General features: G+C 43.2%; 1 protein-coding gene across 2 annotated transcripts in view; it reads right to left on the bottom strand.

Annotated features, from left to right (window-relative positions):
- The window catches only part of MTMR12 (myotubularin related protein 12), an 83,910-nt gene that overhangs the window by 19,012 nt on the left and 45,539 nt on the right, over positions 1-19,359 (bottom strand). For both annotated transcript variants that reach the window (XM_058564284.1, XM_058564285.1), the window contains exons 7-10: positions 19,043-19,172; positions 9,052-9,127; positions 1,382-1,488; positions 600-724 (exon numbers count right to left, since the gene is read on the bottom strand). In XM_058564284.1, coding sequence (XP_058420267.1) covers positions 600-724; positions 1,382-1,488; positions 9,052-9,127; positions 19,043-19,172 — 438 coding nt within the window. The remainder of the gene's footprint in view (positions 1-599; positions 725-1,381; positions 1,489-9,051; positions 9,128-19,042; positions 19,173-19,359) is intronic.

The following is a 19,359-nucleotide window of genomic DNA, read 5'->3' as shown; positions in this document are numbered from 1 at the left end:
TATCTACTGGGGCTTTGGGGGAAAAAGGGAGGAGGATTGGCAATAGATGTTAGCTCAGAGCCGGTCTTCCTCAGCAAAAAGAGGAGGATTAGCATGGATGTTAGCTCAGGGCTGATCTTCCTCACACAAAAAAATAAATAAATAAAAAGTGTATATACTCAATCAGAGAAACAAAAGTAAAATATTTTCACTTGGGGGAAAAAGTCCATTCAGCAAGCCACTAAGGAAAACAAACAGATCATTCACTTTATAAATCACTGCAGGAGAGCCAGTGACTATAGGTATTGCACGGCTCCACAACTTTTAAAGAGAGAAGCCCCAGTGCTCACCGTTGTGGGGAAAGGAGAGAAGAAAAGGGGTGGCTCCGTGTTCACTGCCATGAGAAGGGGCAGTGAGGCAAAAGCCTGGAGAAAAATGGAGGGAGAATGTGACAATGGCAGCCTTGGCTAGCAGCCTCCACTCCACGACATGACCCTCACGGCCACGAGCCTCTGTGAACCACCACAGGGAACCCAGGGAAAGGGCACCAACTTTCACCTGATCCACGTGGCATGACTTTCCCCTTTTGACAGCAAGTGTTTGCTTAGCATTCTTCTCACCTATCAGAAATAGCTGCTTAAATTTAGAGTATGCAGTCTGGATGTCCTGCAGGGATAGGAAGTTGCTTGACAGGTCTTCAGTTTTAACAATCTCATAGGGTGGCCTGTGGATGGTCTTGTAAATTCTAGGTATCAAAAAATAACAAGAGATTAGAAGAGGAGACATGAATTAGAAATAGCTTATTTTTCCTGAGCGCTTATGATGTGCCAAGGTCTGTGTGAAGAGCTCTGGAGGTATCCTCCTATTTAATCCTCACCAACAAGGTAACCACCACAGGACCACCACTCCCAATCAACGGAGGTGGGAATGGAGGTGCGTGGAGCAGAACTTCCAAGCCCAAGATAATGAAACTTATAAACTGATCGAGCCACATTTGAACCAAGGCATTTTAACTCCAAAGTCCACTCCTTTTTCTTTTTTGTTTTTAATTCACCCACTTTGAGTTTTTCACTTTTTATTTTGAAAATTTCAGGCATGCAGAAAAGTAGAACAGTGATACACACCATGACCTAAATTTGACAACTGTTAACGCTACAGACCTCATGCCGCTTCCCCCAAAATGCTTCAGCGTACATCTCTAAAAATAATGCAGTTGACATTCCTAATAATTACGTTACACTGACTCCTTTCAAAGTAATTAAAAATGACCACTCCAAGTTGTATTCCCAACACTAAGCTATCAGCAGGTAAACAGAAATGGACATACTACTAAGAACTGCTCCTTGCTTCTCAGAAAACAAGAACTGACCTAAACAATAACAAAATGCAGAAGAGTACTGACCCATCCAAGAAGCTCTTTTGGATTTGTAAAACGCCGTCATCCTGTTCTTTGGGCAGTGCTGACATTTTCAAAAGGGCACATCCATTGTGGCAGGACCAACACCATATCTGCAGAAGAGAATAAAAGTTTCTAGACATAATATACACAATCCAACAGGGGACAGGTAAGCTTAGCATTTAAATTCATACAGGGAAACTTATAACTCCAATAAGAAACGGCTGGATATATTTAACTTTGTTAAGCAAGGAATAGTTACAATGAGAATGACCAAGTTAGTCTTTAAAAAAACAAACTAGGTCTACGTAGTCACACTCAGACTTGCTTATGGTCTAACACAACCTTTGACTTGGCTTTAGTGCTGGGAACCTAGATGGTGACAACATTATTATTATTAGGGTAATAGCTATCGCTGGAGTGCAGCTTATGATGTCAGGCAATTTACACGAATTAACTCAATTCTCACAGTCACACTCTGAGACAGGATGACAATTAACTTGAACAACAGCAAGAACCTGAGGCTTGGAGAGACTGAATAACTTCCCCACGTTGCACAGAAAGCTGCAGCAGCCCGACTAGTGGCTGTGCTCTACCTGGATGGAGCACAGAGGGAGCTCCCGTCACTAAAGAAAGTTCACACTAGAAAGAACGGGAAGCTGGCTATGCAACGTATATTGATACCAGACTTGTACACGCAAGGCACTGCACTAGGGTGTGAGAGGATGTAGAGAAGGCTAAGATACAGTGTCTACCTTCAAGGAGCTTCTACTCTCAAAAGGGAAGTAAGTTTAACAATATAATAGAAGGTAGAATGTGACAAATGACAGCATAGAATTTCAAGGAACAATAAGGGAGGGCATAGGAGGAAGAAATCGTATGAATGGCCGTAAGTGACAGGTTCAGGTGTTCAGGCGTGCTTCTGGCTACAGTGGGAGTTTTCATTTGTTTGCTTGCTTTGGTTTGCAGGAACAAAAGGAGATGAGAACTGATCTTGGGGCAAAGTCATCTGCCAGTGGAGCTTAGAAGGAGAAAGGGAAAGGCTGGCTGGCGCAGGTGAGTACAGTTCTAGACTTTGTGCCCCATGAAGGCCTGGCTAAGGGCTCTAGTGGCTAAAGCCCAGCCCCTGCTCTACTGACCAAGCCATCACCCCGGCTTGAAGGTAAGTCTAGGAGAAGGACATGTCTTTAGGAATTCTGCTGCCCAGACGGGCACCTTTTCGCCCTTCATCTGCAATGTATAAATGAGACGTTGGAAATGCTAGCAGCAGCCTGGGCCGGGAGATTAGAAATCAGCACACAATCCTGGCGATACTCTGCACTACACTAAGGAAGTCTGAGAGAGGAACCGGTTTGGAGTCTCAGGGGAAGACGATGGAACCAGCACCAGGAATGTTAGGTGTCTAGTGCCGGTAGGACATCTGTGTAGAGATATTCACCCAAGACGATGGTATGAGCTTAGGAGAGGAAGGCAGGCCTGGAGCTCTGGACACGGGAGCTGACTGCTAGCTGATGTGGAAGAGATGATGAGCCACCCAGGGAGTGAGGACAGAGGGACACAGAACTGCTTTAGGACTGCCAAAACAAGCACCGACTCTCCTCTGAGGACTTGGGGCCAAGCCGTACCTTGCCTCTTTAAGATTTCTAACAAGGAAAATGTGTTACAACACTGAGACAAATCAAAGGGCCCTCTGCTGTCCTCTTATTCCCTTTTCCAATGTCACGCTAAGCAATGTGCAGAAGCCACCACACAGTTTCTAGTCCTCCGCAATATTCTGAATGCGCAAGAAGTCTTGCCCCCTAGTTGGTGCAGCTCACTTGGATAGAGGGGGAGGCACTCTTAGCCATAACTGGCTGACAGGGGCTAAGAAATTAAGGTTTCTTAATCCTTTTTATCTCCTCCCCTGAGGTAGACGGGGTTGGTTCTTGGTGATATGCAACCATAACTCATTTTCTATTTACGGCACAACCATAACTGTCTCACCTCATCTGAGGCAACAAGGGGCAACTCCCTTACTATTCTCTACTTGAAACAGTCAGTAGAAAACAAGCAAAATTCTTGTCAGAGAGCGACTTCTCATAGGAATTTAACAAAAAGCACATCTTCTCTTATTGTACTGTGTATAATTTCTGTGTTCTTAATATGAATGACCTGACAATAGACAAGAATCACAGTTTGTTAATTTCATTTACTTACAAACAAGGGAGGGGGAGATTATTCATTGTTTGGTACATCTTAAGGTGTCTCTCTTAACAGAGCCAAAGACAGAGCTTTAGGGGAACATGCACAATTGGAGGCTAGAAAGCAGCATAATTAAGAAGGAAAGGGGCCGGCCTCGTGGCTTAGCGGTTAAGTGCACGCGCTCCGCTACTGGCGGCCCGGATTCCGATCCTGGGTGCGCACCAATGCACCACTTCTCCGGCCATGCTGAGGCCGCGTCCCACATACAGCAACTAGAAGGATGTGCAGCAGCTATGACATACAACTATCTACTGGGGCTTTGGAGCAAAAAAAAAAAAAAGAGGAGGATTGGCAATAGATGTTAGCTCAGAGCTGGTCTTCCTCAGCAAAAAGAGGAGGATTAGCATGAATGTTAGCTCAGGGCTGATCTTCCTCAAAAAAAAAAAAAAAAGAAGGAAAGGAACTATTACGGAGGTAAGAGGACCAAGACAGCACAGTGTTTTCAAATCAAGACAGGAATTTAAAAGACAAAAAGGGAGGATGTAATGAGTGTCAAAAACTGTAGCGATGGTATGGAGAACTAGGGCCACACAAGGCTCAATGCCTTCTGGAGGATCAATCAGCACAGTGGGCAGAAGCCATGTTGCAAGAAGAGAGGAGAAGAGAGGCAAGTAGAGACAATTAGTACAGACTCTTTCAATATGCTTGGCAGTACAGGGAAGGGGAACGAGACTAGGTTAGCTATGTTTTTTGTGTGTGGGTGTGAAGAAGATCAGCCCTGAGCTAACATCCATGCCAATCCTCCTCTTTCTGCTGAGGAAGACTGGCCCTGAGCTAACATCCGTGCCCATCTTCCTCCACTTTATATGGGACGCCGACATAGCATGGCCTGACAAGCGGCGCGTCGGTGCGCACCAGGGATCCGAACCCAGGCCGCCAGCTGCGGAGCGCATGCACTTAACTGCTATGCCACGGGGCTGGCCCCCTAGCTTGGCTATTAAGGAAGGGCTTCTTCAGGTTAGGGGAGAGATGAGCATGGCTTCAAGGAGAGCAGAACTCGTGGAAAGATACATGTGGAAGGCCGAAGGCTGATGGAAGAAAGTGCCAGACAAAGCAAGGGTAGACGAGATCAAGAGCCCAGGCAGAGGTTTAGATTCAGGAAGAAGGAAACCTCAGTAGAGAGAGAAACAATGGGAGGTGGAGAAGGAGGAAGCTGGGGAAGAAAGCAGCTGAGAAGCTGTCTGAGCTCCCACTGAAGCAGGGGAGAGGGCGGCTCTCAGTAAGAGAGCTAATGGAATCGCAAACTTAAAAGAAAATGAAAAAATGTTTACAGCAGCCCCAGGGACAAATCATACAGGAACCAAAGGAATTAAATAACAGATTGTTGAGCAGAACAAAGGCTCACCTGAGGCAAGTTAATATAGAGTTTTCATGTATTCCATTAAGTACGTTCAGCTGTTTGGTCTAAATAATCTGTAGCAATGTTAGCCCCACAGCAAAAAAAAGATAAATGCTCAGGGTTGGAGAACAGCAGAGGGTCCAGGAGGCCAAAGTCTCCAGGATGGTAGGAAGGTATGACTGAAATTACAAATGATGCAGTTCTTCCCTGAAGAGGAGTTAAGTGAAGGCAAGAAAGAACAGACTAGGTGAAAGGTCAGGGTATAAAAAGCATGGAGACACAGAAATGTTCTGGAACTAGACAGTGCTAATGGTTGCACAACGTTGCAAATATACCAAATCTCACTAGTGGTAAATATTATGTGTATCAAGAGCTCTGTGTTCCCTAGGTAAATGTGTAGATTCCATCTTAAGTAAAATTTTTCTGCTGTCCATTCATGCAAACTCCACCAAGGACTTTCAGGACATAAAATTCAGGCTGATCTGATAAAGTGAAAACACCTTCCTACAGTTTCTATCAATGTTATGTTGCTGGCTCCTCATCAGAACATTTTCTACTTCTCAGCCCCAAGGCCTGGCTAGAACACGGAGTATGGAAATTTCATACAATGCCGGATGGAGAAGCAGCCTATTTCCACGTAAGTACTCAATTCATCTTTGTTTCTTCCCATAGAGCATACCCTCTTTTCCTAAATTCATCTACGAAAGGCTGAAGAGCCCCATTTTCATTCTTCTCAAACAGAGATTCTCAAAATGTAGTCTGCAGGTCCAAGAGGGGGTGGGGGGTCCCAAGACCCTTTCAGGTGCTCTGAAGACAATACTAAGATATAATTTGTCTTCTTTGCTGTGTTGACATTTGCACTGATGATGCAAAAGCACTGGTGGGTAAAACTGCTGGTGTCTTAGCACCAATCAAGGCCCTGCTGCCAAAGAGCACTGGTCGTCACTGTGTTCTTTTTTTGTTTTGTTTTGTTTTGTTTTTCAGGAAGACTGGCCCGGAGCTAACATCTGTTGCCAATCTTCCTTTTTTTTTTTTCTTCCCAAAGCCCCAGTAGATATTTGTATGGCATAGTTGTACATCCTTCTGGTTGCTCTATGTGGGAGGCCGCCTCAGCATGGCTTGGGGAGCGGTGCATAGGTCCGCGCCCAGGATCCGAACTGGTGAACCCAAGGCCACCGAAGTGGAGTGTGCGAACCTAACCGCTACCCCACCGGGCCAGGCCCTCGCCACTGTATTCTTCACTGCCACACGCTCACAGAAAAAGAAATTGTTTCACTTTAGTCCTTAATGAAGGACTAAAAGTTATTAATTTTATTAATCTTGACCATTCCATATTAATATTTAATATTAATTTTTATATTCTGTGTGATGGAGTGGGAAGTAAGCTCTGAAGTGTTTGTCTCAAGGAAGAGCACTTACAAGACTGAGTTGAGAGCTGAACTGGCTGCTTTTTTCATGGAATTGAAAGAATGAGTAATAGACAAACTATGGGTGTTCCGACTTTGGTATCTAGTAAACACTTATTCTTAAAAAAAATGAATTGAAGTGAGCCTATCATTTTAAGGAAAACGACTGACAATTTGTTGCCAATGATTAAAAATTGAACTTTCAAGCAAAAATTAGAATTTTGGAAAACTAGTCTCTGCCTCTTTAGCTAGACAGCTTCCCAATATTTAGAGACTTTTCTGATGACACAGGGGTGATATTAAGGGATATGATTTTTATATTATATAAGGAAATATGTTAATATTTGGACAATCTGTATAACCTAGTGAACCAATATTTTCCAAATGACCAATATACAGTAATGAGCTACATAAAAACGTTTTGGTCAACGATGGACTACATATACAACGGTGGTCCCGTAAGATTAGTATCATACAGCCTAGCCATGTACTATGCTATACCATCTAGGTTTGTGTAAATACACTCTATGATGTTTGCATAAGGACGAAATTGCCTAACAACGCATTTCTCAGAATGACCCCCTACGTTAGGCGATGCATGACTGTATTATGTTATAAAATCATACATGTTTTAAGATCCTTTCAAAGTACAAGACAGACCAATGGATTTTAATTTAGCAGTGAGTGAAAAGTTCACTGATTCTGTTTTCAGATTCCTTATTGCAATTAACTTTTATGAGACCACCTCTTATCAATTTTTTGGTGTACCATCAAAAAATAATATTCTCAACTATCTGAAACGTCTATTAAATATTCTTCCCTTTCTCAAATACGTATCTGTGTGAGGCTGGATTTTCTCCATGTACTTTTTTTTTGTGAGGAGATCAGCCCTGTGCTAACATCTGCCAATCCTCCTCTTTTTTTGCTGAGGAAGACTGGCCCTGGGCTAACATCTGTGGCCATCTTCCTCCACTTTATATGGGACGCTGCCACAGCATGGCTTGCCAAGCAGTGCGTCAGTGCGTGCCCAGGATCCGAACTGGCGAACCCCGGGCTGCGCAGCAGAGCGCACGCACTTAACCGCTTGTGCCACCGGGCCGGCCCCCCTTCATGTACTTTCAACCAAACCCCAACATACCACAACAGACTGAACAGAAGAAGCCACTATAAGAACGCAGCTGTCTTCTCTTTTCAAAAATCTAAGAGTGCTATTGTATTTTTTTGTTTTGGACAATAGTTATTTTTCACAGAAATATTTTATGTTAATATGTAATGAACTTATTACCACAATAAACATTAAAAACCTTTTCAGTTTTAATTTTTAATATGGCAAATATCAATAGATACAACCACATAATCAAAAGCTCCTTGAGATCCTCAGCAATTTTTAAGAGCGTAGAGTCCTGAGACCAGAAAGTTGGAGAATCACTGCTCTAAATCCAAGGTTGCAAACTGGTGGGACATGAGCCAACTCTGGCCCAAAGACATGTTTTTGAAACATTTTCATCAGCTGCATACATTTAGAAATCGGGAAAACTCACATAAAAATCTTCAGAGAGGGGCCAGCCCCATGGCTTAGCAGTTAAGTGCGCGTGCTCTGCTACTGGTGGCCCGGGGTTCAGATCCCGGGCACGCACCGACACACCGCTTGTCTGGCCATGCTGAGGCGGCGTCCCACATACACCAATTAGAAGGATGTGCAACTATGACATACAACTATCTGCTGGGGCTTTGGGGAGAAAAAGGGAAAAAAAAAGGAGGAGGATTGGCAATAGATGTTAGCTTAGGGCCGGTCTTCCTCAGCAAAAAGAGGAGGATTGGCATGGATGTTAGCTCAGGGCTGATCTCCTCACAAAAACCAAAAAAAAAAAGAAAAACATCTTCAGAGAAATCAGGACATCTGGCAAGACCAGGCCCATATTCCCATATGGCACAAACCGGCTGGTACAGAAGAGCTGCCGCTCCCTGGAGCAGGCAGAGGGTCTCCGGTTCACTGCAGGGCCATGCTCGTTACCCGCCCAGCCTGCATGCACTTCTGGGCATGTGACCCCTGCTGTAACATCTCGTCTCCCACACAGGAGTGACCTTTTTGGTGAACCAGTCATGTGCTCAGCACAGCATTTATTTGTAATTCTCATTCCTTACTAAATTCCCTGCAGGCTTGGCAACTCCCAACCACCAATTAGAAACTGGAGTAATTGCCAGAGTCCTGGTTTCTTTGATCAGTGACACATTAAATATGGCTCCCTTCCCAGTCTATTCTGTGAAAACTACGTAAGCTCTCCATGTTGTCTCTGGGAGAAAACTCGGCCACGCCCATTCAAAGACAAATGGTGCAGGCCAAAAAGAATCTTAAACCCTACTCCCCTTAGAGTGGTCGGCTCAGCCTCAAAATGCTTTAGGTGATAAATCAGGCTGGCTTTCAACACCAGCCAGATCTGTAATCCTCTTACAGCTTTTCAAAGATGTCTCTGCTAAGAACTCCAGTGCATCTGTGAAAACTTTAGAACTCTGTCGCAGGGAGACTCATGTCTAAGAGATTCCTCTAGGGAGTCCCTAAGATATTTTTGGATCACTCTTGGACTGAGAACAAACTCTTTAGCAGCAAAGCCACGGGCTTTAAGTAGGATAATTTGCAACGATGGGCTGATGAGTAACCCATGGCTGTTAAGGTTTCCCAATGCACTTACTGGTATGCCATGACCCTGAAAGCGTGGTACGTCCTCTTCAGGAAGAGGGGTGGGGACAACAAAGTATGCTGGCAACCTAGAAGAAAGAGATGTCATCAGTTTCAGAACTAGAGTTAATTCATTAAATCTGAAAGCTTGACTTCAATGAGCGCAGGAAGCCATGCAGAGTGGTATGACATGGACCACATTTCCCTGTTGGGCAGAACCAGTGCAGATGAACTGTCTCTGGCCAAATCAGTCGGGGATCAGAGTTCAAATCCCAGCTCTGCCTCTGATTATGTATAACCCTAGGTAAGTTATCCCACCTCTCTGGGTCTGTTTCCTCACCCATAAAATGAGAGGACTGGAATATGTGATATCTAAAAATACATGAATTCCAAAATTGGGAGTGATTTTTCTCATTATATAGTGGCAATATAAGCCCCTGTGTTGCTTTCAGTCAGACTAACATGAAAACCAATAATTACGATGACTGCCGCCCAGACATTTTATCAAGTGCTCTGACAGTAACATATGAGTGCTTACTACGTGGCAAACTCTTGCTCTAACTGCTTAACATGAATTATTCATTTAATCCTCCCACCAACCCTATGAGGTATGTATTATTATTATTTCCATTTTACAGATAAGGAAATGAGACACAGAGCTACTAAGGCATTCTCCAGGTTATACAACTAGTCAGCGTGAGTGGAGCTGAATGCAAGCAGTATGACTTCAATGTCTACATGAGAAAATTTAGGTTCTAAAAACAACAAACCTGCTAAGTAGTAGGACATGGGAAAGTTAGGGTTTCAGAGTTGCAGAGATCAGAGATATAGGGGACACTATCTCTTCCTCTAATTAGCAGATGCAGGTTTTATTAATAAGGCCACCTTAGTCCTATCACCGTGGAGCTGTAAACCTCCTTCTCTCAAAAAGCTTGAAATAAAGCCTCACGAGAAATAAGAAGGAGCCTATGGTATAAGAACTACAATGGAAAATAAGCAGATGGTGTTTGTATGCATGCCGCATGTTTGAAGTAAACCCCTTAAGTATTAGGTCATGGGAAAGATGGATTTTCTGAGTTGAAGAGATCAGAATTTGACTGTGATCAAGCCATTAGATCTAATCAACTCATGGGGGATGCAGCAACATTTTAAACCTTATCATGAAGATGTGATCATCAAAATCCAGACTGTGGCAACTATAAACAAATGGCCTGGTTTCTTCAAATAAATTGCAAGAAAAAGATGATAGTGTGAGAATCTATAGATTAAGAGACTTAAGAAACCTATCAATCAATTGCAAGATATTCATCTTATTGAATATTCATTAATGATAAAAGATAAAAAGATGAAAGATACATTGTTTAAAAAATTTATAAAACAATGGGGAAAATTTGAACACTGACTGGGTACTGAATGACATTAGTGCCATCGATCACAACTCCTAGCGACCCTGTGTACAGTAGAGTGAAACCCTGCCCAGTCTTTCTGCGCCATCTTCTCACCTTCTGGTGCTATATCAGACAATGCTTCACTGCTATTCATGGCCAATTTTTTTGGAAGTGGGTGGCCAGGTCCTTCTTCCTAGTCTGGAAGCTCTGCTGAAACCTGTCACCGTGGGTGACCCTGCTGGTATTTGAAATACCAGTGGCACAGCTTTTAGCATCACAGCAGCTGCCATAGTATGACAACTGACAGATGGGTGGTGGTGGTCCCTGACCGGGAAACGAATCCAGGCCGCAGTGGTGAGAGCGCCGAATTTTTAACCACTAGACCACCACACTGCATGATATTTAAGGGGTTAATGTTAAATTTGAAAGGTGTGATAATGGTTTTATGGTTATGTTTATAAAGAGAGTCCTTAATTCTTAGAGACATATACTGAAATATTTATGAATGAAATGTGATGAGCTGGGATTTATTTCAAAATAATCCAGGGTAGAGGGGCGTAGATGGAGGCATAGAGAAAACAGGATTAGCTATGAGTTAACAACTGTTGAAGCTGGGTGATGAGTAGTAAAAGGAAATCCATATTCTCTTCTTTTACATTGCTTGAAATTTTCCATTAAAAAAACCTTAAAAGTAATTACCTAAAGCAATCTATAGATTCAGTGCAATCCCAATCAGAATCCCAACGACATTCTTCATGGAAAAAGAACAAAGAATCCTAAAATTCAAATGAGGCAACAAAAGACCCTGAATAGCTTAAAGCAATCCTGGGAAAAAAGAACAAAGCTGGAAGCATCACAATCCCTGACTTCCAAATATACTACAAAGCTATAGCAATCAAAACAGCATGGTAAGAACAGACACACAGATCAATGGAACAGAACTGAAAGCTCAGAAATAAAACCACATATCTATGGACAGCTAATCTTCGACAGAGGAGCTAAGAACATACAAAGGAGAAAGGAAAGTCGCTTCAATAAATGGTGTTGGGAAAACTGGACAGCCACATGCAAAAGGATGAAAGTAGACCATTATCTCTCAACCATACACAAAAACTAACTCAAAATGGATCAAAGATTTGAAAGTAAGACCTGAAACCATAAAAATCCTAGAAGAAAATATAGGCAGTACACTCTTTGACATCAGTCTTAGAAGGATCTTTTCTTTCTTCTTCTTTTTTTGAGGAAGATTGGTCCTGCACTATCAGCTGTTGCCAGTCTTCCTCTTTTTTTCTTTTTTCTCCCCAAAGCCCCAGTACATCATAGCTGGAGAGTTGTAGCTCTTCTATATGGGACGCCACCTCAGCATGGCTTGATCAGCGGTTCAGTGGTCTGCACCCCGGATGCGAACCAATGAACCCCGGGCCACCAAGGCAGAGCACACGAACTTAACCGCTACACCACCAGGCCAGACCCAGAAGGATCTTTTCGAATACCATGTCTACTCAGAAAAGAAAAAACAAACAAGCGGGACTTCTTCAGACTAAAGAGCTTCTGCAAGGCAAAGGAAACCAGGAATAAAACAAAAAGACAATCCAACAACTGGGAGAAAATACTTGCAAATCATTTATCTGACAAGGGGTTAATCTCCAAAATATATAAAGAACTCACACAACTGAACAACAAAAAAACAAACAACCTGATCAAAAAATGGGCAGAGGATATGAACAGACATTTTTCCAAAGAAGATATACAGATGGCCAACAGGCACATGAAAAGATGTTCAATGTCACTAATCATCAGGGAAATGCAAATCAAAACTACACTGAGATATCACCTTAAACCCATTAGAATGGCTATAATCACCAAGAAAAAAAAATAACAAATGTTGGAGAAGATGTGGAAAAAAGGGAACTCATTTACACTGCTCATGGGAACGCAAACTGGTGCAGCCACTATGGACAACAGTATGGAGATTTCTCAAAAAATTAAAAATCAAAATACCATACAATTCAGCTATCCCACTACTGGGTATTCATCCAAAGAACTAGAAATCAACAATTCAGAGAGACTTATGCACCCCTATGTTCACTGCACATTATTCACGACAGCCAAGATGCAGAAGCAACCCAGGTGCCCCTCGACTGATGGTTGGATAAAGAAGAGGTGGTGTATATACACAATGGAATACTCAGCCATGAAAAAAAAGACAAAATCGTCCCATTTGCAACAACATGGATAGACCTTGAAGGTATTATGTTAAGTGAAATGCCAGACAGAGAAAGACAAACACCATACGATTTCACTCATAGTGGAAGATAAACTAACACACGGACAGAGAACAGATTAGTGGTTACCAGAGGCGAAAGGGGTTGGGGGGTGCATAAAGGGTAAAGGGGTACATTTATATGGTGACTGACAAATGATACTGTATAATTGAAATTTCACAATGTTACAAACTATGATGACCTCAACAAAAAAAAAAGGAAAAAAAAAAACACCTTAAAAGTAATTAAAAAGAAAAAAGCCCTCATGATATTGTGATGTAAAATCAGGTTTAGGAGCACTGGTCAAGGCTAAGATACCTCAAACCATCAAAACTTAGAAGAATTATTTAGCTTTTGAGGTTTTGCAGTGCTAGGAACATTTTCTTACATGTCTGCTTGAGTGGGTAGGTGGAGAGGTATCCCTTCTTCAGGTGTGGTCACTGAAGTAAAAACCTCTTCACAGATCCATGGCTCTCAAACTCAGGCTGCCCATTAAAATCACGTGGGAAGATTAAAAAATTCCCCGTGTCCAGGCTCCACCCCAGAACTATTTAATATCAGAAGCTTAAAAGCTTTTCAGGTGTGCAATCAGGATGAAAGCTGTGGTTCTAGAGGATCCTGCTACTCAAAGCATGCAGCAGCATCACCTGGATGCTTCTAAGGAAAGCAGATTCTCAAGCCCGACCCCAGACCTCAGAAACAGAATCTGCGCTTTAACAAACCCCCCAGGTGACTTGGCTGCACAGTCAACTATGAGAAGCACTGTTCTAGAAGGCACCTTACAAACAGACAGTGGTCTGTTTCTCAGCCTTTACAGGAGAGTCACCTCTGGGGTTTGTTTAAAACCAGATTCTCAGCCCCTTCCCCAGAGGCTCATTCTACAAAGCTGGGATGGGGCCATATTGGTTTAAAAAATTTGGATGTCTTCCCCTATTAGTGAGGTTGAATATTTTGCAATGTTGGTTAACCAATTAATTTTCTCTCATAGTCTTTTACTGAAGGGGGAAAAAATGTCAGAACCAAGTATATTAGCATATGCAGCATGTGGTCACTGAGGAAAGGAGGTTGCACAGAGATGGACAGCTCTGCATCAGTGAGGGGAGTTTGAGATGTCCTCTCCTGTCTCAATGAACTTGAGGTGGTTGCCATGAGACTCCGGTGTCTACAAGGCAACTAACCCTCCCCACTCCTTGGAGAGCAGTCATTTTAGTCATTAGGATGAGTTTCAAATCTGAAGAGCCTCTCCAAATATGGGACGACTTTATTCAAGAGAAGTTGTATGACCCACTCAGGCACGGCCTTATTAGTCAGGGTGCAGGAACCCCCAGAGCAACAATATCAGAGCAGCAATGTCTTCCTGTGGCAGCATCAGTCAAATCATAGGTTCCCTCAGTGTTACACACACCCTACAGGGTTCTGGACCTTTTGATACCTTCACAGGGAGGTGGGACAAGAGAAAGGCTTTTCAGGAGAAGGAATGGACTCTGGTACTGGAATAACCAGCTCTAACCTTGGGGGAAGGTGGAGAAGATGCTCTGTTTTTCTTATCCAAACTGGCTGGAGTCTTCTCTAGCTACAGGGGCTTTCATTAATTCACTCATTCTGTCTCCTATTTATTGAATACCTCTTATAAACCAGGCACTGTACTTGGCTCTGAGGATATAATGATGAACAAAACAGTGTCTTTGATTCCCCAGAGCTGACAGGTTGCAGAAACAAATATTAACCAAATGGTGACACAGATAAAAATAAACTCACAATTGCAGGAAGTGCTGTGACGAGAGGCCTACACTGCAGTGAAAGCTCTCACAAGATCTGACCTGTCTTGGGAAGGCTCCCTAAGAAAGTGATACCTGAGCTACAACCTGACAGATGAAGTGGAGGTAATTACACTTGTGCAGCTAGAAGCAAAAGGAGCATTCCAGACAGGAGACTGCACAGGCAAGGCCTATGGTGGGGTGTGGTATGGTGAGAAAGGTAGACACCCAGTCAGAGAGTTAGGCAGGAGTCGAACTCACGAAGGTCCTCGGAGCGCTCGTTCAGAGTGTTGTCTATTTACCAAGAACAGTGGGGAGCCACTGAAGCAGGGGATAAAATAATCAGACGCACACTGGAGATGCTCGCTGGCCTGCCACAGAGTGCATGCTGGGGGACCAGAGGCACAGGAGAGTCCACGTAGGCAGCTCCACAGTGCTTCAGGTGAGAAACAAAGCACAGCTTTTCCTGTATCAGCCCCATGGGACAGAAAAGTGGGGGTGGCGGGGGCTGGGGCAGTCCCAGGGGAGTGTGTCTGCACTGAGCACTCTGAGCACTAAAATCTTCGTACAGCTCTATTCTCTCCACCGACCGCTAACTGAAAGCTTCCCCCCACTGTCTCTACCAGGTATATTTTGATGTGCTGACCTCTATGCAAACACCAGTCAACTTAATCAGTATGTGGCGGGATTTTTTTTTCTGGGAACGGGAATGCCTTCCATCAGTATCAACATCACATTACAAAATACCCCCTCCTAGGAGCAGAGGTTTCTAACCTCTTTCTGAGCAAGAGCTAGCTTTCCCTTTTCAAGCTTTGTGACTGTAAAGAGGGGAGAAGGGGTAGGGTGGGAGTGGGGGTGTATGTGATATGGACACTTGTCCTGCAGGCCCCTCCCCACTGTCAGCCCAGTTCACGTTGTGACAGGAAGGCTAACCTTATAATTGTATGAGATTGATCAAAATCAAAACTAATTTGAAGAGGCCCATCAGAATCATGAAAACAAAGTGCTCTACAAAATGACAAGTTTTATGAAACTCTTGGTAGGTGTTAGGGAGTATGTTCCAAAATGATAAGATTTGGGCCGGCCCCGTGGCTTAGCAGTTAAGTGCGCGTGCTCCGCTGCTGGCCGCCCGGGTTCGGTTCCCGGGCACGCACCAACGCACCGCTTCTCCGGCCGTGCTGAGGCCGCGTCCCACAGACAGCAACTAGAAGGCTGTGCAGCTGTGACATACAACTATCTGCTGGGGCTGTGGGGGAAAAAAATAAATAAATAAAAATTAAAAAACAACAACAACAAAAAAACAAAATGATAAGATTCAAGTTTCTAAAAGAAGATTATGCGGAGTCATCCTTTAAAAATGTAGGTCAGATCACATCACGACTCTTCTCAAACTCCTCCTTACTGCACTGCAGATTCTTCTGAAAGCCTCCCGGCCCAGCACCACCCAGCGCCCTCTGTGCCTTGACCTCACTCCTACTACTCTGTCCCCACTTGCTCCTCTCCAGCTCCTGGGCTCCTCGCTGTTCTTGACACAAGCCAGACAAGATTCCACCTCAGGGCCTTTGCTCCTACTGTTCCCTCTGCCTGACCAACCCTCCCCACCAACACCTCCAGCGCTCCCTAACCCCTTGCCTGATCAATTTTTCTCCATAGCACATATTACCTTTTAATACACTATAATCACTCATGTATTCTCTCACTGTTCTCCTCCCACTAGAAAGATCCAGGAGGGCAGGGATTTCTGGGCTCTCTGTTTACTGCTGCATCTCCAGTGGCTAGGACACGGCCTGGCACACACATGGAGGCACTCAAAAATTTTATTGAATGAATAAGTGAAGTGCCCGATAAAAGGAAAGCAAATACACAATGAAAACTCAGAAATGCCTCTAAAAGTTTTACATTTAGATTACAGATACAATAATGGGGGGAAAAAGACACAAATTCACTTTTGAATGTTTTAAGGAACACTTTAAGGGTTTCTTCAAAAAGCACAGTATAGGGGCCGGCCCAGTGGTATAGTAGTTAAGTTCCCGTGTTCCGCTTTGGCGGCCTGGGGTTCACCAGTTGGATCCTGGGCATGGACCTACTCACTGCTCATCAAGCCACGCTGAGGCAGCGTCCCATATAGAAGAACTATAACTCTACAACTATGATACACAACTATGCACTGGGGCTTTGGGGAGAAAAAGGAAAAAGAGTAAGATTGACAACAGATGTTAGCACAGGGCCAATCTTTCTCACAAGAAAAAGAGCATAGTATAGATGTGGAGAAAGAGGAACACTTGTGCACTGCTGAGGGGGAGGTAAAATGGTGCAGTCGCTGTGGAAAACAGTCTAGCAGTTCCTCAAAAGGTTAAATGCAGACTTACTATATGACCTAGCAATTCCACTCCTAGGTATATACCTGAGAGAAATGAAAATATATGTCAACACAAAATCATGTACATGAATGTTCATAGTAGCGTTATTCATAATAGCCAAAAAGTGAAAACAACCTAAATGCCCATCAACTGATGAATAAATAAAATGTGGTACATCCATACCATGGAATAGTATTCAGTAATAATTAAAATATGAAATTCTGATATATCCTAGAACATGAGCCTTGATAACATTATGCTAAATGAAAGAAGCCAGGTATAAAGACCACATATTATACGATTCCATTTATATGAAATGCCCAGAATAGGCAAATCTATAGAGACAGAAGTAGATTAGTGGTTGCCTAGGGCTGAGGAGTTGGGGGACCTGGGGAGTGACTAAGGGGTATGCGGTTTCTTCTTGGGATGATGAAAATGTTCTAAAATTGACTGTGGTGATGGTTGCACAACAATCCTATGAATATACTAAAGCATACTATACTCTTCAAATGGGTGAATTATATGGCATGTGAATGAAATCTCAATAAAGCTGTTAAAAAAAAAAAGCACAGCACCAAGAAAAAAGAACAAAGCTGGAGGCACCGCAATCCCGACTTCAAAATATACTACAAAGCTATAATAATCAAAACAGCATGGTACTGGTACAAGAACAGACACACAGATCAATGGAACAGAACTGAAAGCCCATAAATAAAACCACACATCTATGGATAGCTAATCTTTGACAAAGGAACTAAGAATATACATGGAGAAAGGAAAGTCTCTTCAATAAATGGTGCTGGGAAACTGGACAGCCACCTGCAAAAGAATGAAAGTAGACCATTGTCTTTTGCCATACACAAAAATTAACTCAAAATGGATCAATGACTTGAAGGTAAGACCTGAAACTATAAAACTCCTGGAAGAAAATATATGCAGAACACTCTTTGATATCTGTCTTAGAGGAATCTTTTCGAATTCCATGTCTACTCGGACAAGGGAAACAAAAGAAAAAATAAACAAGTAGGACTTCATAGACTAAAGAGCTTCTGCGAGGCAAAACCAGCATCAAAATGAAAAGACAACCCAACAACTGGGAGAAAGCATTTGCAAATCATATATCAAAGAAGGGGTTAATCTACATAATATATAAAGAAGTCACACATCTGAACAACAAAAAACCAATAACCCAATCAAAAAATCGGCAGAGGATATGAACATTTTTCCAAGGAAGATATACAGATGGCCAATAGGCACATGAAAAGATGTTCAACGTCATCAAGGAAATGCAATCAAAACTACACTAAGGTCTCACCTTACACCCATTAGAATGGCTATAATTACCGCGACAAAAAAATAACAAATATTGGAGAGGATGTGGAGAAAAGTGAATCCTCATTCACTGCTGGTAGGAATGCAAACTGGTGCAGTCTCTATGGAAAACAGTATGGAGATTCCTCAAAAAATTAAAAATAGCAATACCTTATGATCCAGCTATCCCACTTCTGGGTATTTATCCAAAGAACTTGAAATCAACAATCCAAAGAGGCTTATGCACCCCTATGTTCACTGCAGCATTATTCACTATAGCCAAGAAGTGGAAGCAACCCAGTGTCCATCAACAGATGATCAGATAAAGAAGATGTGGTGTATATATACAATGGAATACTACTCAGCCATAAATAAATAAGACAAAATCATCCCATTTGCAACAACATGGTTGGACCTGGAAGGTATTATGTTAAGTGAAATAACCCAGACAAAGAAAGACAAACACCACATGACTTCACTCAGATGTGGAATATAAGCTAACACATGGACAGAGAGAACAGCTTGGCAGTTATCAGGGGGAAGAGGGTTGGAGGGAGGGCACAAGAGGTGAAGGGGCACATTTATATGGTGACTGACAAATAATAATGTACGACTGAAATCTCACAATGCTATAAACTATTATGACATCAATAAAAAAAAAAAAGAGGGGCCGGCCCAGTGGCGTAGCAGTTAAGTGCGTGTGCTCCACTGTGGTGGCCCAGGGTTCAGATCCCGGGTGTGCGCCGAGGCACAGCTTGTCAAGCCATGCTGTGGCGGCATCCCATATAAAATAGAGGAAGATGGGCATGGATGTTACCCCAAGGCCAGTCTTCTTCAGCAAAAAGAGGAGGATTGACATTGGATGTTAGCTCAGGGCTGATCTTCCTCACCAAAAAAAAAAAAAGCCCAGCACTGAAAGCTTACCTTTCACAGACCCGATAGCCTTCATTGACACTCACTGCTTTGTACTTCATGTTGCCTTTGGTCCGCTCCAGTTCCCAACACCAGTCCTTAAGTGTGTCAAACATCACGGTATGGCTCCTGGGATCAGTGGCTAACAAAACAAATTTAAAAAGACAATAAAATCTTGTCACGAAGGGCCGGCCCTGTGGCTTAGCGGTTAAGTGTGCGCACTCCGCTGCTGGCGGCCCGGGTTCGGATCCCGGGTGCGCATCGACGCACTGCTGCTCCGGCCGTGCTGAGGCCACGTCCCACATACAGCAACTAGAAGGATGTGCAGC

The sequence above is a fragment of the Diceros bicornis genome, chromosome 20, assembly GCF_020826845.1.
Source record: "Diceros bicornis minor isolate mBicDic1 chromosome 20, mDicBic1.mat.cur, whole genome shotgun sequence".
Taxonomy (NCBI): domain Eukaryota; kingdom Metazoa; phylum Chordata; class Mammalia; order Perissodactyla; family Rhinocerotidae; genus Diceros; species Diceros bicornis.
Note: the sequence above shows the minus strand (reverse complement) of the source record. Positions and strands in the feature narration are given on the sequence as shown.